Consider the following 20,778-nt stretch of genomic DNA (forward strand, 5'->3'; position numbering starts at 1 on the left):
GCTCACAGAAGGCAGAAAGACAAAGGTATCTGGCAGCCCCTGTTGTGTAAGAGAAGCAGGAGCATAACAGAATGCTAAGCCACTCAGGAAAGGGATGTGTTCTTTAGTCGTTACATTTGCATCCCACCCTTCGTCCCAAATGAGTCCAGGGCAGCACACAAGAAGTCATCAAACTTCTCAAGAACAATTCCAATACAGACAAAGGCAGGCAAAGATCTCAACTTAAAAGGTTTATTGAAAGAACAGGGTCTTCAGTAGGCACCGAAAAGACAGTGTCTGATATTCATTTAGTGCAGAAGTGGGGAATCTTTGGCCTTCCAAACGCTGAACTACAACTCCTGTCCACACTGGCAATTGGTTATGCTGGCTGGGTCAGATGGGAGTTGGAGCCCAATGTCTGGATTGCTGCAATTGTCTCACTTCTAACTTAAAAGAATTGGGCCGAGAGGACATGCTTCACCTGAAGCCAGTTTCCCCTCACCAAATCACACCTGCACATTGTAACTGCTTCAATACTATGGGTGTCTAATCTGCTAAACCAGTGCTAGAGTATCTTCTGTGAGCCATGTTTGCACCGTGCTTTGACTGGAACTGGGGAGGGAAAGCTATAGCAACGTATTTTGAATGTTCTTTTAACTTAAGATTTCTGACCACATGGAATTCCCAATATTGTGCGAAATTTAGATGCACTGCTGCCAATATATGGGTTGGTCAAGGTCATGTGATATGTATTTACCATTTAAGGTGGTTGAAGCATGTTACTATAAACTATGCGAGTGATCATGTAAATCTTAACTGGTCTGGGTTGGTTAGTTGGGGATGGACAAATATGTATTTGTGGAAGTTCCCTTCAGTCTGAGTCAGCTGAATTCAACTGCTAACAGTACCAAGATTATACCTTTAAGAACTGATGATAAAGCATCTTTCACAGTGACTCATATGTCACACAATGCTTTTTTTTCTGGGGGTGCGCATATCCCTAAACATTTTGTGAATCTAAGTTTGGCCTCATTGAGGGGCAGTATTTCAATATGAGTAGGAAAATGAGAGTACCCCTAAACGTACATATATCTTCCTCATCCCTCCTACACCCAGGTTATCAATATTATTATTTTACTAGATGTGCTGAAGATTGAAGCTGTGACATTATACATTATACAGAAAGGCATATACTCTTTCCGAGCCACACACTCTCAACTTACATATCCTAAGACATGGTCTTTGCTGCTCTACCCCTAGGGGAAACGCAAGAGCTCTACAAAAAAGAGTGCATTTCCTAGGCAACTAGAAGTTAAAAAGAACATAGGTGCACGCGTGTATAAAGTGGACTATACGAAAATTATATACTTCTGAACAAGAAAGAGCATTTTATAAATGGTAAACGATAGGATTGAAATTGTCTAAACTTCTAATGTTGAAGGCATTTCTTCCTTGCAGGTTGTGAATATAATAAAGTTACAGTATATGAATGTGTTCGCATTTCACTTGGTAATGAGAGGCGAAAGGGAGAACCTTCACAGAAACCCAACACCAAAGTTATAAAAGGGAAAATAAAACTAAACATAGCTTGGCTTTGAGCAGCTCCATCTGGAGGCTACTGTTTGCAATTGTATTTTTGAGGGAATCTGGAAGTGGAGCAGAGGTCTATGTTGGAATAAATAGGGAGAAACCCTCCTAAAATCAGCTATGTACATGTAACAAAATACACATATGCAGGATTGCCATACACAACAAAATGAGCGTCACTTGACTGCCTTCTGCATAGGAAACCCATAATGAATAAAGCAGCCCTATAGTGAATTTCTTGGCTAAACAGAAGTTTGAGCCTAGATCTCTTCAGTGTATGATTTCTTTCTTCCCACCCCAATACTTGCAAAGGAAAGAAAAGCACTTGGATTCTTAGTTTTTATTGTAAAAAGCCAGCCTTGTTATAGATAAGTTTGCTTTGTAAATACATAGCTTTCACTACTATATACACACTTTGATGCACAATATACACAAATTCACGTTTAGTGGGGGAAGAAGCATGTGTGGCGAGGCTCAGGAATCATTAAAAGGAATTTAAACACAATGAGCAAAAGTTTGTTGCTTGCCATGTAAATGGAGTCTTCTACTCTGTAGTGATTGAAGGATAGTCCTTCACTTCTCAAAGCCAACACCTGAAGTTTAATAGCCGTATTTTGCGTTCAGATGAGTTCTACCATCACCACTTTGACCTGCATCAAAAGAGGAAGATTAGAGTGTTTCTTTTTCCCTTTTCAAAAAACTCTCTTGTGCCCAGGAGTGAAAACAATATACAGAGAAACAGAAATAGTCGACAAGTCACAGTCACCTAGACCCTACATACTTGGCAGCGTGTTAAGTTAATCACAAGCAGTGTAAAACCTTCCTGACATGGGGTTCAGTAGAGCTGCAATATTTTGGTTATGCAACAGGTCAATGTCCATTTCAAGGAGAGGGAGATGGGGACTTATATTAGACATCATCCAGGTGTGACCTACACTAATGGCAGATGGTTTGTTTTTGTTTTTTTACATTATTCTGCAGAGGTTGGAAGTAACTAAAGGTGTAGGAATATTCATGGGGACACAGAGCAAGTATGTGAGAAGCAAAAGGACATTTGCAAAGCCAAAAAAGGGAGTGAAATGGTTGGCTGGACCTGTGGGAGGCAGGTAAGGAACTGCAAGGGATGCAAAAATATCTGGGCTTATACAATGTTTCAGCCTATTCATAAAGCTGGCTTTTAATCTTGTTCTACAAAAGGCAGAAATTTCAAAAAATAACTCTTAGAATGGAGGTTGCTCGCAATACAAGACTAATCAGAGGAATTCAGCAGCACTGCTACTTTTAAGTACACCTAAGTAATCTCTACATTATATGTAGGTAGTGTATCAAACAAGGGTATCTGGGGCATGAAAATTCTAAGTTGCATTTGTTTACTTCAATTGATTGATGAGCATTCTTGATAACTATGCATTCCAGTTGGAGACCTTGGAACATACAAACTCCCCTCTCCTTCTACCTGACCGCTTAAGTCATTCTAAGCACTAATAATAATAATAATAATAATATTTATACCCTATTATTATTTATACCCTGCCTATTTGGCTGGGTTTCCCCAGCCACTCTGGGCGGCTCCCAACAGAATAAAAAAGCAATAAAACATCAACATTAAAAACTTCCCTAAACATAGCTGCCTTCAGGTGTCTTCTAAAAGTCAGATAGTTGTTTATTTCCTTGACATCTGATGGGAGGGCATTCCACAGGGTGGGCACCACTACTGAGAAGGCCCTCTGCCTGGTTCCCTGTAACCTCACTTCTCACAGTGAGGGAACAGCCAGAAGGCCCTTGGCGCTGGACCTCAGCGCCCGGGCTGAATGATGGAGGTGGAGACACTCCTTCAGGTATACTGGGCCGAGGCCATTTAGGGCTTTAAAGGTCAGCACCAACACTTTGAATTGTGCACAGAAACATACTGGGAGCCAATGTAGATCTTTCAAAACTGGTGTTATATGGTCTTGGTGGCCACTCCCAGTCATCAGTCTAGCTGCTGCATTCTGGATTAATTGTAGTTTCTGGGTCACCTTCAAAGGTTGTAGAGCAGGAGATAACTAGAGCATGCACCAATCTGGCGAGACAGTCTGCAGGCAGGTAGGGTCTCAGCTTGCATACCAGATGGAGCTGGTAGACAGCTGCCCTGGACACAGAATTAACCTGACTCTATGGACAGCTGTGAATCTAAAATGACTCCTAGGCTGTGCACCTGGTCCTTCAGGGGCACAGTTACCACATTCAGGACCAGGCGGTCCTCCACACCCGCCCGTCCCCTGTTCCCCCTAAAGCAGTACTTCAAGCCATGACGGAGGATGTTCTATACCTGAGAAACATCTACCACCAGCAGGTACATCAGCATGACTTAGGGATAGAACTTTGCAGCACATATTTGCACAGGGTACTCTGTCTGCACACTGGATCCCTTTGTATGCTTGTGTCCTCCCTAAACCTCAGGTGCCACCACTGCTGCCTTTATCTCTGGCCAAGCTGGGCCAAGGGCAAAAGCATGACCCAAGTAGTATAGTGGGAAGGCAGGCAGAGAGAAACAGCAATAATGTAGTCAGAAATGTTCTGGGATCTGGAGAACTGAGGTCCAATGTCAGTCTTCATTCAGACAGAGCAAGCTTAGATCCTTTATTTGCTTGTGCTTGCTCTTCCACGCCCTCATTACATAGGATAGCAAAGAAACTGTAGTATCAGTGTGCAGGACTAGTCCTGATGCTGTCCTGCTTGCCCTAGACTTCAGCAAGAGAAAGGTGAGCAGATTTAGAGACTCTGTGGTGCAAGATTATTTAGACTACTCCACACGCAAAACATTTCAAGTGCCTGTCTCTATGCTGCCTTCTCCTCAGCTGTACAGCGTCATGCACCCCCTTCTGTTTCTCAGCAACCCAAGTCCCCTATTTTGCATTGTCTTCAAATAGATCAGGTCAAACATGATTTTGGAAAATTATAAATTACCTTCAGGTGGCATCCACACACAGTAGTCTGGGTCATCTTCTGGATATTCTGAGGACAGAGTGCGTTGAGACTGCAGAATAGATTAAAAAAAGATGCTTTGTAATTCTAACATTTCCCTTCCCTCTTTCTGCTGCACAACTTCATGCACCCCCTTAAAAAGGTTCTACTAGCACTTGTTTGAATAATAAATTATTATTACTACTAGCTTTTAATATTTGATGAATTCATGTATTTTAATATTTTGCTCAGAGTGGCTGGGGAAACCCAGCCAGATGGGTAGGGTATAAATAATAAGTTATTAATTAATTATCATTATTATTATTATTAAACTTGGGTAAATATCTTAGTGTGACTATCTTGAGAACATGAACTCAAATTGCTTTAGACAGATTCTACTTTATGATTGGGTTGTAAACTGCTTTGAGGGGCTATTTGGACCAAAGAATGACGTGTTAGGTTTGAAACCATTTTCCCCACTTTCTTTATGCAAAGAGGGTTTTCTTAGACTTTCTAAAGAGGATAGTTTGTGACAAAAGACAAACAAGAGTTAAACAAACACAAACATCATATGGTTATACTTGATGCTATAGTGGAGAATCTAATGTTACTTACAATAAAACAGAACGATACTGTTGGCACAAAGTACTGGAAGGTATAAGCTGCTAGAAAAAAGCATTATTGCAGCCTTGTAAATTGGGATTGACAAGCCTGCTCTCCCTACAACAGTTGTTGCCTGGCTGCATATAGTTTTGTTGGCTGCAATGCCCTGCCAATGATTTCTATTAGATGAGAAAGTTAAAGCACTGCCAGGTTAGTATTAAGAAAACTCAAAATTATTTGCATTATAATTAAGTGGTGTAGCTTCCTGCAACTTATGAGTTGTGCTACCATTCCAAAATAATCAGCAGCTATACCTTTTCATAACTGTGTCTTATCTACCAGTAGTACTAGCACAGGGATGTTCGACTGGTCGATCCTCGGCAGCTAGCGGTTGATTGCGGGCTCTATTTCCTCTGTGCGCGGGGGGGAGGCGCTGCAACATCTGGCCCTGCCCCCTCCTTCATTTGCATACGATCACAAAAGCGGCAGATGGAGCTATCGCTGGTAGTGATCTTCTGGTGAGATCTGCCCCCCAAAAAGCTCAACAACTCTGATTTGCCCCCGTAAAAAAAGGAGGTCAACAACTTTGTTCCCCCCCCAAAGGGTAGATTGCTGCCAGCTTTTTATTCTGGGAGATCGCGGTCTCTTGGGGGACGTCCCTGTACTAGCACAGTATCTATCAGCCTGACATGAGACACACAACACAGAGTACTAACCAGTATATGATCACGGCCTCACCAACGAACTGAACCGCTGCTGCACGTGGCCAGTGAGGTTGACCCGCCCCAGCAATAAGCACAATAGCAATAAGCACAATAGCACAAGAAGGCAACAGTGCCCAACCCCACTACTAGCAGCCTGAATACTTATGCCACACAAGGGCCACAAACAGTGCACAAGAAGACAGCAATTCCTTCTGCAAAGTCAGGAGGACTGCACGGGCGCCAGAGAACACAGCACTAGCGCTGTCTTATCTTTTCCTTATCCTCTTATGGACACCATCTCCCATAAATGCCGGCATCAAGCAGTTCTGTGAATGCACCAGGTAGGGAATGCAGTATGCTACAGTGCACTTCATCCTATTTATATGCTTTAGTTCCTCTAACTCACCGTATTTGCAATGTTCGTTTTCTTATTCTTGGACTTTCCTGCAGATGTCTCAGGTGCTAGGAAAAAAATAAGAAAAACTATGTTAATGCTGCTGACTCTATTTAGAGAAATTATTCAAAACAAATTTCAGACAAATCCCCTATGTAAATTTTTTTTTTTAAAAAAATGGCCAGGGAGCTGTTAAAATTAAGCACCGCGGCTCCTTAGGCCCCACCAACAAAATGCACAAAAGCCAGAGCCAGGACAGCAAAACTGCTTTTGGGGTGTATCTCACAAAGGTTAGCAATTTTGATACCTGTAGCAGTGCTATATTAAACCAAGTATTGCTTGCTATTTCCCCCCTTTCTCCAGAAAATCTTGAATATTTTAGTTATCTGCCTAGCACTACAAAGGAGACATTCCAAATGTGCTGTTCATTTTCCTTCTAATCTTTTAAAATATATTAATTTTTATTAGTCTTCCAAATTTTAACAAATCCATCCTACTTATTTAAATTTAATACATTTTAATCCTTCTAAATTTAATCCTTCTAAATTTTGTTGTTACTTGTTTTTGAATGAAAAGTATTCATCCTTTAAAAATATGATTACTATTAAAAAAACCCTTTTCCTCAACTTTTTTAACTCACTAGGAAACTTCACACAATGATCATTTAAATAATTTCTTTATGCATTTTGCCAAAAGGAAAGTATCTCATCAGGATTATTATTTTATTTAAGCATTGTGGTTTTATTTGTTACAACAGATTAGATGTTCAGAAAACAAGCTGAAGGAACTGCTATTTTATATTGCAAGATGTTCCAAGTATTAAAATATATTTTCCCACTCCAACTGTACAAACCAACAGAATATGATTGCATCTACCAGTGCCGTCATCCATTTTTCTCTCGTACTCACCTGGCTCACCTTGTGGCTTCTTCTGTGATTTATTCAGTGGGGAGCTGCACTCGGGCGTCACTGTATCTTTGCTCAAAGGCTCTGATTGTGGCTGAGCTCCTGTAAAAGAAAAATGGAACCCCCACAGACTTAGCCAACCAGATTCTTTAATGAACACAGAACTAGCAGATTAAATCTTAACAAATTCTAACAACTTACAATTAAACTGCCTTTATTTCTTTTAAAAAGGCTGACCAATGCTATACTATCATAGCTTTTATCCAATGAAATTAGTTTTCATATCTATCTATCTATCTATCTATCTATCTATCTATCTATCTATCTATCTAAAAACAGGCTTACACAGCAACGATGCTGCAAAATGCCAGAGGATCAGAAATGTTCAGAGTCCTGCTACTTCACTTGCTTCGAGCTATCAAAGCAGGTACACTGTGCTACACACAATCACAGAAGGTCTGAGCCAGTCAAGTAAAAACACAGTACCCACAGCAATCCTGCTACCTTCTGAGCACAGGAACTGTATCAGGCCATTAAGCAAAATGGAAGATCTGTCCATGTTTCTCATCCATTCTCCCAAAATCAACTAATGATCTGTGCATTCCCCAAAGGGTGAGGGATTATGGCGGGAACGTAAGGCTCTGTAAAGCCTCATAACAATATTTTGGTGTGTGAAGGTGCTGTGCCCACTAGAATGAACCTAAAATCCCCATCACCTAAGAAAATTTACCTTGAAATTTATGCAATAATTATTTGTGTAGCTTCACTGGTCTTTGGAGATGCCTATGAAATTTGGTACTTTGAATTTAAAAAGAGACCATTGCAAGGAAAATATTCCTATTCAAAATGAACCTAACACTTATAAAATAGTAATGCTGCTAATATATCTCTGAGTTCTTCATGGCTTACACTAGGCTTCCTTACCTCGGCCTTCCAGATGTTTTTGGCCTACAACTCCCATGATCCCTTGCTAGCAGGACCAGTGGTCAGGGATGATGGGAATTGTAGTCTCAAAACATCTGGAGGGCCAAAGTTGAGGAAGCCTGCTCTACACATACCATTAGAAGAAGAATAAGAGTTTGGATTTGATATCCCGCTTTATCACTCCCCTTCAGGAGTCTCAAAGCGGCTAACATTCTCCTTTCCCTTCCTCCCCCACAACAAACACTCTGTGAGGTGAGTGGGGCTGAGAGACTTCAGAGAAGTGTGACTGGCCCAAGGTCACCCAGCAGCTGCATGTGGAAGAGCGGAGACGCGAACCCGGTTCCCCAGATTACGAGTCCAGCGCTCTTGAGAGACTGAATAGAGCAACCTATGCTTTCTATCATGACTAGAGTCCTCTGAAATGGTCTGAAATGTTGAGATGGGCAGCCATTTTTGCAACCAGCTGCACAGATATGTGCACTAGGTGCAAGTCACAGGGTACAGTCCCAACAGCAGTGGTTAGCATACAAATGCTAGCTCCTGGCCAGCTGAGGAGGAAGGGAGCTGGTCCAAAAGACCTGCACCCAACACTCCAAGACAGCAGTGTCCTACAGGTTCTCTAGAACAATTTATCCCAAGGCCTTAAGACCATTTAGCCCAGAGGAAGAAATTTACCCCATCGATGTGCACTTCTGTACTAAGCTCTTGAAGTCCATACTTCTTCAAAAGACTTCAGGGCAGGGTTTTCAGAGGCACGTAAGGAAATGAACATAGCTGAACCTAACTGTTGTTGGCAGGAGTACATATCAAGCATCCCAACAGTCCCGGCTACTGCTTTTAAGAACCTCAAAATGAAGGGGAACAGAACTAGACTAACCTCCATGAACAAATTCCATTTCCTCGCTGCTGCAATCGTAAGAACTGGTTGGGCGTTTATGCTGTCTAACTGTTTCTTGTGCTGGTATCTGCATCAATGGGTTTTGTGTTCCTTGATTTACAGCCTTCATTTCTTCTTCTTCCTCCTCCTCCTCCTCTTCCTCCTCCTCTGGCCCCTCATCTTTCATCTTTAGTAGGTTTACAGGTATATCTGGACGCTTGACAGGCAACTTCTGTGGGGCAAACAAAAATTGCCATGAACGTAGTTGTTATATCATCTGCCACTGATATGTGGAACAGAATATGCCATGCTATGAGGCAATATGCCTTTGAACAGCAGTTATTAAGTACTTACTGAGATTTGTCGAAACATAAACAAGCTCACTAAGCAAGTCCAAAGCTGAACTGTTTCTACAATAGTTTCTCCTAGTGCCCACAGAAGTGATGTGATCCAGCTATCTTTGAATGCCCATCCTAATGGATCCAACTTCTAAATAGAGCCTATCTTTTGCACTGGCTTTGACTAGACAAAATAAATAAATTAAATCAGCAAAATGGGGAGGGAAGCAATATCCAGCAGGGGAGATGGAACATGGTCAAAATGGCTTCCTGTTCTGCTAAGAAGCCTTCCTGTCAGCTGAAGGACACATTTTGATACAACCCATAGCTTTTGCTTTCTTTACTTACCCCCACAGTACCAGTTTTCAGTCTGAACTTGCTTCCTCCTTTCATGGCACCAAACATGGGTAAAGTCAGCTTTTTGGGTTTGTTCTGAGTTTCCGAATCTTGACTCTCAAGCCTACAGAACATTTGGGGAGGGAGGGGAAGAGAATACGTAGCGCACACACAGCTTTAGTATCGAAATCTGAAGGGCCAGCACTAGAACTATTGCTGTGTGCACTCTCTCTCTCTCTCTCATGTGGAGATTCCACATTAAAAAGTTCCTTCTCATTGCAAACCTCACGGTGTGGCCTTGGGCTCGTGCAGAGACAATGAAGCCCACCAGGAACAGATAACAGAATTGCAGGCTCCCTTCTCAAACAAGAATTCCTTTCTCCCCTGCCGCTATCCATGGGGACTGAAGGTTATGTGTTGGCATTGCCATTAATCACAATTAATGCTCACCAGGGTTGTACGTCAAAATAGACTTGGAAACCAGTTCTTTGGAAAGTTCCAGTGCCAAAACCTGCCTCCCACCATCTCCATACTCCTCTGCATGTACATTTGGGTAGTCATCAGAGAACTATAGCTCAACAAAGAAAATATAAAATGATTACCACTCCATAAAACGAAGACTCACTCGGATTTCAGCTCCGGCAATGAAGCCGGTGTAACAATCTTAATCAATCCTTTCAATCGCTGCTGCTCTTTCCTCAGCTCAAAAGTCCGCAAATGAAGCTTTCTGCGTGCTACACTGTCTAAAGCACATCCTGATTTTATTTCCGTCATGAATTCGTCCAAAGAATCTTGCGCTGCTGAATGCGATTGTGCTAAAGGAAATACAAATACAGAAAAAATCATGCCATCCCAATTTAGTTATGGGTAGTAGTGGTCCAAAATTTTAGTAGCTGACACGGAACAGATGCCCAATACAACTTTCTGAGATGAATACAATTAAGACTACAGATGTGCTTGAATTCTTTGATCTAGTAACTGTATTTGGGAAAATGCAGGGTTTATCTGTGCAAAAATTGAATTAGTATTAAACAAAGAAATGAAGGGCCTGATAAAGCTGGTTCTTTTGGCATACTGCTAGGCATGTATAACTAACTTTCAAGTACATCTCTAGGGCTGCTGATTGGAAAAGGACTTGAAAGAAGGAAGTTGAATGTTATGCCAAAAGTGTGTTATCACTTGCCCGTATTGAAGCTCCTTATGCCAGAATGAAATTTGTTTTCCTTCCACTAAATGTAACATGCTTTCCACAGAACTGAATTTGAGAGTTTTAACTTGATCAGCTTCTTTAGAAAGGCAAGTATTAGGCATTTTAAATAATTTTAATCGTGATGTTACACTTGGCTTAAGTCTTTCATTTGTGGAAGACAGATACAAAATACCCTTAATATTACGAATTAATTAATTATGTCTTATTCCTATGCAGACAACCCCAAAATTTGAATAAGGTATGTGGCCTTACTTGTCTTTGAAGATTTCAGCTTCTCTGCTATCTCAGAGAGCTCTCTTTCAGTTGTGGCTAATTTTGCACTCTACAGAGAGACAATTGAAAAGTGATGAGCATCTGTGATAGCTTTACAAAACTTTAAAATAAAAATGTAGCAACCTTTTGTGTTCCCAAATGCTGGCGAAGTGAAAAGTCTAGAAATACAAAGAAGTGTAGCAACAACCCAATTGTGGAATGCTCTCCCAAGGGAGGCTGACCTGGCTGCAAATTTCTTGTCTTATGGAAGTCAGGCAAAATCTTTAAAAGAAATTTAACCAGGCATTCGAAGTATCTTGAAAATTTTAACTCAGTCTTTTAACTTTGCTTTTTATCTGTCACTTTTCCACCTGCAATTGGTGTGTGTGTGTGTGTGTGTGTGTGAGAGAGAGAGAGAGAGAGAGAGAGAGACAGAAAGAAAGAAAGAAAGAAAGAAAGAAAGAAAGAAAGAAAGAAAGAGAACTTACGTAAAATGCCTAGAAATCTTTGGCTATACAGTGGTATGAAAACATTTTAAATAATCGCCACTGGCTCATTATTAAGTTTTTTTTTTGCCACACTGAATCAAGTGTTTTCCTTTTGTGCTACTTCAGTTTAGAAGACCAAAAAATGATTCTTTCTAAACAAATGAACATGCCAACATGGCTACCCCTCTGAAATTTGATACCAGACAAACAACATGATAGTGGAAAGTGGTTTATATTCCGCTGCAGCAACACTCTTAGGAATGATTAGTTATGGGAGCATAATTCAGGTGACAGCATTTTTAAAATTCTGGCAAGATACTTTGGGTTCTATCCAACTAAATCACTGTGCACACCGGACGATTGCTGAAAGTGCAATAGGACTTACCCTCACACTCCTCCAAATCTGCACTGGGGATTCCCCATATCCTTTGCAGCAGATCTGAAGTAAGTGCAGGGGAGAGGTCAAATGCCATTGTGCTCATGGAAGTCATTCCGCATGAACAGTGGTCGAGTTGGCTACAATCCCTTCTCCTGAGCCTGGGAAAATGCTAAGGAATCTATAAGACTTTGCACCAACTTTAGAAAGAATCAGAAAGCAAAAAGGTGTCTTCCAAGCCTCTGCATGAGATCTTCTCTTCTCAAGTGAAGACTCTAGGTGGCCTTCCACTGATATTTAAGAGATATTAAGAGAAACAGCAAGATGACCCTCTGATTTCTCAGCTCCAACTTCCCTGCCACCAGCTCAGAATTGAGGTGGAGGGGGAAAGCTTACCCCTGCACTTGTTCTGAACCCTGAAGATGCTCAGCGAACCTCCAAAACTCAACAGTATCATCAGTCAATACCCCATATCTTGGCCTGGAGGCACAGGGTCAGCAGAAGGCACAAATTTCGACTAACTACCACGAATCCCTGGCTGAAGTTGTTCCTACCAATGAATCAAAGGTTTCTGGCTTCTCATCGATCTTTCCTGCTTTCTTCATTCTGCTCAGACGTTTCTGTTCAATAACTCCTGTCCGATCAAGGAATGTGTCGTCATCACTATCGTAAAAGTCTTCCTCTTCCCAATTCTTCGCTTTTCTTTTTCGGGATACTAAGAAAGAACGAAGACAAAAATACATGAAGAAAACTGGAAAAGCTTGAAGCCAGTTATGCACCTGTACCTCTGATTTAGTGACAGGTGATCTAATGCACATTTCAAAAAACAAGCAAGTATGCAAATGGACATAAAGATGTGAAGTTACCACATCCAATAGTTGTGAAAATAAAATGCAAACAGTGGCATGCCAGCAATCCTTGTAGGTGAGCAAGATACAAGCACGGTAATAAGAGGTATAGTAAGTTAATAAGATAAAAATGCTTAGGGTTACACCACATTTTACAGATTTAAATTCTTTCAAAGCTCTTCTCAATAAGACTATTTCCAAAAAGGATTCTGCGTGGCCAGAGCCTCTGGCTAGTCCACCTACCTGCCTCTTGCCGCAACACACCCCTCGCATCCAGTATCCTGCAGGCTTCCAATGAACATTGGATCATTGCTTCCTTTTTCTTCCCTGTATGAATAGCCTCTGCCACAAGTTGCTTCCCCGAAGCATCATCTATAGGCAGCCTATTGAATTCAGAAGGTTACAGTTCAAGGAAGATCAACAAATGGCCTGACATGTCTGCTCAGTGTCAGCTTGCGTACTGCTCAGAACTGTTCTTTCACATAACCTTGGCCTCTTTGGTTATAAAACATCTCAACATTAATTATACAAGGTTTAGATTCGGAGTTGGAGGCAGCCTTCCACCCACGGCCACTTATTATGTCTCAGTCTGGAGGGAGAATTTTCGAAAGCTGGACGCATTCTGTTTCGGTGCTTTAGGCCTTAAACTTTCAGCTTGAGAAGGCCAAGCACGCAGGTTCCAGTGGAGACCTTCCCATAGTAAAATAGGAAATAGACTATATAATCAGCTGAGCACTCGCGGGAAGATAATGGGTAACAATTTCTATTAATCTCAACTGAAATCTCATTGCTTCATCTCTTTTCCTTAATAACAGTAACAATAATATTTTTTTTATTTATACCCTGTCCCAGCCATGCTAGGCAGCTTACAGCATATATAAAACATAATAAAATATCAAACATTAAAAACTTCCTGATACAGGGCTGCCTTCAGATGTCTTCTAAAAGTTATGTAGTTCTTAATCAGCTTGATATCTGAAGGGAGGGCATACCATAGGGAGGGTGCCGCTACCAAGAAGGCCCTCTGCCTGGTTACCTGTAACTTCGCTTCTCGCAGTGAGGGAACCAGCAGAAGACCCTCAGATGAGGACCTCAGTGTCCAGACTGAACAATGGGGGTAGAGACACTCCTTCAGGTATACTGGGCTGAGCCATTAGGGCTTTAATCCATAGCTGTCAACGTTTCCCTTTTTTAAAGGGAAATTCCCTCATTCCAAATAGGATTCCTCGCAAGAAAAGGGAAAAGTTGACAGCTATGCTTTAATCGTCAGCACCAACACTTTGAATTGTGAAGATCTTTTAGGACCGGTGTTATATGGTCCAGGCAGCCACTCCCCATTTTCATCCTTTAAACAGTTTTCTAAAAGACAGCAATCTTCCCAGCTATTTGAAGCACGTTGCTTTCATAAGGTGAAGGCCACATAACCTTATCAAGTGCCATAAATAAAGAATCATAGATGGGGCCTTGTACAGCAGCTAGTCCAACTCACTTCTCAATACAGGAAATCCAGAGCTGGCCGCTCAGCCTCTTTCTGGAAACCTGCAGTGAGTTTAAGCCCCCCCCCCCCCAGCTTGTTTCCATCACCTATACTGCTATTTTTATTAAGGAGCTTTTCTTTATGTTCACCTTGAAATCTACTCTTGTGTAACTTGAAGACCTCTAGGAAGTGGGAACCTACCACACCTCTAAGTAAATGGCAGTACAGTCGTACCTCAGAAGTCGAACGGAATCCGTTTCAGAAGTCCATTCGACTTCCAAAACGTTCAGAAACCAAAGCGTGGCTTCTGCTTGGCTTCAGGAAGCTCCTACAGCCAATCAGAAGCCGTGGAAGCACAGTCACTTCCGGGTTTGCAGCGTTTGGGAGCCACAACATTTGAGAACTTAGCTGTTTGAAAACCAAGGTACGACTGTATTGTTGACTTGCTCTTACAATTTTCTCTCACAATTTAACGAAACTCTACCCTCCTGGGGCTTGGCCATCAGATCTAGTCTCGCCATCTCAGGTAGCAGAACAAGTTTTTGGCCTCTTTTTTGTGACAGCCCATTGAGGATTTGACAAGTGCTATCATGCCCCTTTTCAGGATTCTTTCTTCCAGGATAATAATACCCAGTCATTGTAGTAGTAGTAGTTGTAATAATAATAATAATAATAATAATAATAATAATAATAATAATAATAATAATATTTATACCCCACCCATCTAGCTGGGTTTCCCCATCCACCTTTCTTATTGGATCTGTTTTCCACACCACTGACCGCCTTTGCTGCCCTTTGCAATTTGCCTGCATCCTTTCTAAGTATGGTGCACAGAACTGGAAAGGGTGCTCCAATTGAGGGCACGGACCTCTTCAGCCAACCCTTGTGTGACTATTGCCATCCTTGTTTCCCAATACAACCAAGTGAACCTTTGAAAAAAAGGCATTTGAGTATTCGTGGGGTTGACACCTGAACTCTATAACCACAATCAAATATTTTAGTGAAAATAGTATGACAAATCCCTTCTATGCTTATTTGAAAGACAAAGCACTCATTTTTTTCAGAGTTATTTCCCCCATTCTAGCACACTCAGTATAGAGACAACCTAAGAGCCATTGCAATCAACAGGCATTTGGCAACCTCCAACATTAGTCATAGAGTAGATCCATTGAGTTAAGTCACTTAAATCCATTCATTTCAATAGGTCTACTCTAAGTATGACTGATGTTGGACACCACTCATTGTTTGACAAGAATACAGTGTAGACCAGAGCTTTCCAAACTTTTCATGTTGGTGACGCACTTTTTAGATATGCATCATTTTGTGACACAGTAAGTCAGTTTTACTAGCAAACCAGAGGTTAAACTAACCCCTTTCCTGACCCAAAAGGAGCTTGGGGTGCATTTGTGCAATACACCTACACATTGCAGCCAACACACTAAGATGTGGCAGCACACAGTTTGGAAAGCTCTGGTGTAGACAATAAATGAGATTGGAATCAATATTTTTACATTTCCATTTAACTGCTCTAAACCAATTCTAGATGTACAAGACATAACAGCTTTCTTTGCCTCTCTGACATACAGAAAGGCATAACTATACAAAATTATTACATAGAATACATACATACTTCACCCTACAGAGCCAAGTGCCAGTTCCTTGTGCATCAAATTCATACTCTAACTCTTCACCTAGGAAGAAAAGAGAGGGAGAGGAGCTGATTTACTTGCATACATTATCAGCAGCTTTGTTTTGTAGTGAAATAGTTAGCCTGAATTACATTTAACCTAAATTCTTGCTCTTTACTCCTTTGTAATTATTTTAATTTTTTACGAATGGTAACAGTATTAAACTATTAACTGGCTAAGTATTTGGAATCATTGTTATTTCAGCAATTGGAGCAGTTTAATTACATGGATTAATACTTAACTGCACAGTATCTGTAAAAATCCTTCCTAAGGCAATGCTATATTTAATATTGATTCATTTATCAATTAGCAATAAGGTCTTAAAATGATCCATCACTCTAACTCCACAGATATTCCTGCATCTGTAAGTGGTTCAGACACATCTATAATCAGACACATTTAGAGAAATCTAGACTGGTGAATATATCACTGCTAGATCAAAGCTTTAACAAACTTCTCAGACATTTCTTTGTACAGATCAAAGATAATGCTGCAGTTAAGCTTCATTTCCATAAAGGATCTTAAGCTGACAAAGTAATTTAAATGTTGGAAATTAGTGGTCTCCCCACCAATGCCGAAGATGAATTGGCACTCACATTTTTTTATGAGCTGCAGTAGCTCATAGAATAAGTAGAATTTCATTAAAGTATAATATCCCATGCTCAGTCTAAAACCAAATAGCCATCACAATTCAATGCATTTTTACTTAGAAATAAGTTCCACTGTGTTCCATGGGGCTTATTCCGAGTAAGTTTGTTTGGGACTGCAGCCATCCTCTTCTGCACCCTGAAGTTCTTAAGCACAATAGGTTGATCACTTTAATTTGTTTCTAGTACCACTCTAGGTTACAAAGATGTGTGTGGAAAACCCCCCAAGAGCAAAGCAGAATTGCCAGGGAGGGACTAATACTTTCAAGTTAAACCAGGATATAGCTATACAGATCTGTCCAATCTGCTTCTTTCTTATTTCTCCTGCATAAAGCAGGATGACTGTAAGCAACACAGAAAAGGTTAAAAGATCAAGAAGCACAGTAAAGCTCTATTCAGGTGTTCAGCTGAACATTGGGGGGGGGGCTGTGTAGAGGGTGCAGGAGTGAGTGTGCTAGCCCTCCCCCCTCTACTCCTGAATTTAATGCCTAAAGGTCTGTACTGCTTTGCCGGTGGCCTAACTCCTGCCATCCAAGCATGGACATTTGAAAGAGGGACCCCTTTGGTTGTAGACCTCTATATGCATAGCCTACCCTGAACCCTGGGTTGTGCATGGTTCTTGGATGCACAGAGGGATTTGGCAAAAGGCTTCTCTACCTCAAATGTCCATGCTAATGTGCAGATGGCAGGAACTTTGTGTTGGCAAAGGCAGGTCTGGAGGAATGGGCCCACAGCTGCTTTGGACCCACCTTTCCCTCAGGTGAGGAACATATAATGGGGCTTATAACTCCATCTGATTCCTGAGAGGAAATGGAACACCTGAACCAGAGTCTAGGATATGTAACTGACTGGGCAAACAAATTGAGACAAAAGTACTTTTAGACAGTGGGGATGCTGTTTGGGGGAGTGTAGTTCTCCCTCTGAAGAATCAGCTTTTGACCTGTGAACCAGCTGTGACCTTTACTTGAAAATACAGATTTTGTCAAAATCAAATGACTTAGGTGTATGCTAATCAGACTACTGCAACAAGTTCAGAGTAGCCTGCCTTTGAAGAGTGCATGGAAACTGTAGCTGCTGCAGAAGGTTGTAGCCAGGCTGCTGACTGGGGCCTCTCATTTGAAAAATTTTACTCAACAGCTGGCCTCTCTACATTGGCTCCCCATTTGTTTCTGGGACCAATTCAAACTGCTGGTCTGGGGTGAGGATATTTAAAGAATGACCTGCTTGCCCTTTTGGCTCACCCAGAAATTACTTACTTCCTCATTTCTTAATCTGAAGTACAGTATTTTTGCCACTCTTCTATATGTTGTGGCTTTAATGGTTTTGCTGAGAGCTGCTTTGAGGGCTTTTATGCTAAAAGCAGTGCATTATATGTGTACACACTAACTTCTTGAGTGGCTCTGCTAAGCAGCACTACCATGGTAGACATGAATGAAAGGTAACACACATACCTTCTCTGTCAAAAAAACCTTGCAATGCCTTCTTGGGATCTTTCAAATAAAAGGCTTCTTGATCCTCCTGAAACTCGATGGCGATAGGGTTTTCTTCACCCTCCTCTTCCTCTGCATCTTCCCCTGAAAAACAAATGCAAATAAAATTATAAATGAGAGTAGATATAGAAGAGAATAAAATACAGCCTCATTTTATGATCTAGGAGTGTGGCAAGATAAACCTTGCCCAGATACCTACAGGTGGAAGAAAGTCACATGTACAAAGCCTTTGAACAGCCTTTTTGGTAGGAAATAATCCCAGTCCTCAGTAAACATGGAATTCACATATAATTTTATTGCAATGAAAACAGAAGACAGAAACAAGCTCCACGAACACCACACAAGTTTCAGTGGTGGAAGATGAAGCATAGGTAAGCGCTAAGAGTCTACCAGTAATATACTGTAACTTACCCAGTCCCCAGGAACAAGTGAAATCAGTACTCCGACTATTTTCATTTCTATGTTCATCCTTTTCCTTTTGATCTTCATCAGAATCATCGCCAAGCATGGTCTTCTCTAACTTAGCCTGCTGCTGCTTACGGAGTTCTTTCAACTGGGTTACAGTCAGCTCTGATTCTGGTTCTTGATCCTCCTCTGGGCCCTGCGGATTAAGTTACAACATACAAAATTGAATGTCAGTTAAAAAGTTGAGTTCAGTGGGATTTACTCTCTAACAAATGTAGTTAGGATTAAAGTTCAAGTTTCTTAACTATTATAGAATGGTAAATATGTGTAAATGAGCTGCTAGGTAGATTCTTAATTCCTCTTTAAATTGGATGCAGTGAAACACAGAGCCTCTCCCTCCGCTAAAATGAAAAATCAAGAACATTTCTACACCATAAGGTGAAACAGCTAGAAAATGTGAGTCTCTCTGGGGGGAGCATTTCACATAAGGTGAGCCACAGACAAAAGGCCCATTCTCATGTTACCACCCTCCAGACCTCTCATGGAGGAGGCAAACAAAGAAGGGCCTGGGTCGGTTCATATGGGGAGAGGTGGTCCTTGAGGTATTGTGGTCCTGAGCCATTTAAGGTTTTATAGGTCAAAAGCATCACTTTGAATTGGGACATCTGCGAGTGCAGTTCAGCATCATTACCTGTTACAGGATAATAGATAGTGAACAGCATTGCTCTTTGAACATGCAGCCGCTTGTTCAATTATTAAATTTATATCCTGCCTTTTGTCCAAAATGAGCCCAGGGTGGCAAACATCAAGTGATAAAACAAGAAATACATCTTAAAAACAACTCCAATTCCAATTCAAAACAGCAAATACGTTTGATCTACAGAGACACTCCTATTTTCTGTGTTAGTTGATCTTGCTATATCCAGCCTTCAATTATTCTGCTTGCCATAGCGAGCTGAGGCAAGTGTGTGTGCTATATGTCCATGTCTGAAGGTGCCCCACCAGTCATTCTTTCCCTTGAAAAGGAGGATGACTAGCAGGAATTAGGTGTTGGATGCCCTGCTTGAAGGTGCTCACAGCATCTTAAATCTGGCATGCTACCCTCACAAAAAGACTGTCCGGGCAGTGGCAGACTCAGTTGGTAGAGCATGGGACTCTTAATCTCAGGGTTGTGGGTAAGTGCCCCATGTTGGGCAAAAGATAGGGTTGGACTAAATGACCCTTGTGGGCTCTTCCAGCTCTACAATTTTAAGTCTTCCTGAATGTAGTTGGGACTTCTGGGTAAATGTGTGTAGGATTGCACCGCAGATACCCCCTTGGCCAGTACAGAAACTAACGCCACAACCTGCACCCAAATCTACAGGTGGGCGTAGAGGGCCTTCTCGGTAGTGGCGCCCGCTTTGTGGAATGCCCTCCCACCAGATGCCAAGGAAATAATTATCAGACTTTTAGAAGACATCTGAAGGCAGCCCTGTTTAGGGAAGTTTTTCAGGCTTGATGTTTTATTGTTATTTTTAATATTTTGATGGAAGCCGCTCAGAGTGGCTGGGGAAACCAGGCGGAGTATAAATCATGAATTATTCTTATAAATCATCACGATTACCCTCTCCTTACCTGCAAGACGAAGAGGCGGCTGCTGCCCCCGAAGCGCAGGACGTGGCCCACCCGAACCCGGCAGTAGGTGCGGGGCGGGATCCGAGCTTTGTTGAGGAAGGTGCCGTGCGCGCTGTCCAGGTCGTAGACGTAGAGCCCGGGCTCGGGGCCCTGCTCTTCCCCTTCCTCCCCGACCTGGCCTCGCTCCTCCTCCTCCTCCTCATCCCCGGCGGGCGGCGGGCGGCGCTGGAGCACGGCGTGGTGGCGGGACACACACGGGTGAGCCAGGGAGAGGTCGCAGCCCGGCGCGCGGCCCACCAGCAGCCAGCTGCGGCCTGCCAAGCGGACGCTTTCCAGCACGGAGCCGCTTTTCACCACCTCCAGGCTGTAGCCGGACGAGGCCTCCTCTTCCTTGGCAGGGCACCCTCCCCACGGAGGCTCCTGGTACTGCGGGAGGTCGGGAGGGGGGCAAGGGCGAGGAGCTGGGCCTCGCGGGGGTTTGGGAACCGCTGCCTTCTTGGGGTCTTCTGCCCCAGTTGGAGGCGGCAGCGGCGGCGGCAACGGAGGCGGCAGAGTCGGCTTCTTAAAATCCCCCATCCCTTCGCAGCCCTCCTTTACGGGATCCGCCATTTTAGCGCGTCCGGTTCTCAAACCGTCCCCTCGCGGAAACCACCGCCCTGGCACTTTGGTTCCGGGAAGGGAGTCACCGT

The 20,778-nt window shown here is 42.3% G+C and overlaps 1 protein-coding gene across 3 annotated transcripts; it reads right to left on the reverse strand.

Moving 5' to 3' along the window:
• Window positions 1-1,891: 1,891 nt before the first annotated feature.
• SLC4A1AP (solute carrier family 4 member 1 adaptor protein) lies at window positions 1,892-20,733 on the reverse strand. Of its 3 annotated transcripts, none has more exons than XM_082214826.1 (14): window positions 20,090-20,733; window positions 18,482-18,671; window positions 18,032-18,154; window positions 15,876-15,936; window positions 13,012-13,151; window positions 12,475-12,635; window positions 11,057-11,126; window positions 10,220-10,409; window positions 9,607-9,718; window positions 8,921-9,149; window positions 7,123-7,221; window positions 6,226-6,281; window positions 4,516-4,585; window positions 1,892-2,216 (listed from the first exon to the last, which is right to left on the reverse strand). In XM_082214826.1, the coding sequence occupies exons 1-14, from the start codon at window positions 20,696-20,698 to the stop codon at window positions 2,167-2,169; spliced, it is 2,160 nt and encodes a 719-aa protein (XP_082070952.1). In that variant the 5' UTR covers window positions 20,699-20,733; the 3' UTR covers window positions 1,892-2,166. The 3 variants fall into 3 exon arrangements, with proteins under 3 accessions (XP_082070952.1, XP_082070953.1, XP_082070951.1); XM_082214827.1 differs by having other exon boundaries at window positions 7,132-7,221; window positions 8,921-9,152; XM_082214825.1 differs by having other exon boundaries at window positions 8,921-9,152.
• Window positions 20,734-20,778: the final 45 nt, after the last annotated feature.

The sequence above is a fragment of the Podarcis vaucheri genome (assembly GCF_965113315.1).
Source record: "Podarcis vaucheri genome assembly, chromosome: 3".
NCBI classification, from domain to species: Eukaryota; Metazoa; Chordata; class Lepidosauria; order Squamata; family Lacertidae; genus Podarcis; species Podarcis vaucheri.

Bases quoted from the DNA above. Each gene is read 5' to 3' on its own strand.
- SLC4A1AP (XM_082214825.1), bottom strand. From the start codon at position 20,698: ATGGCGGATCCCGTAAAGGAGGGCTGCGAAGGGATGGGGGATTTTAAG. The intron at 12,636-13,011 runs GTAGGTGGACTA...GTTCTTTCTTAG, and splicing joins TGTGTTGCGGCAAGAGGCAG to TATCCCGAAAAAGAAAAGCG. The intron at 11,127-12,474 runs GTAGGAACAACT...GTCTCTCTGTAG, and splicing joins CAGAAACCTTTGATTCATTG to AGTGCAAAATTAGCCACAAC.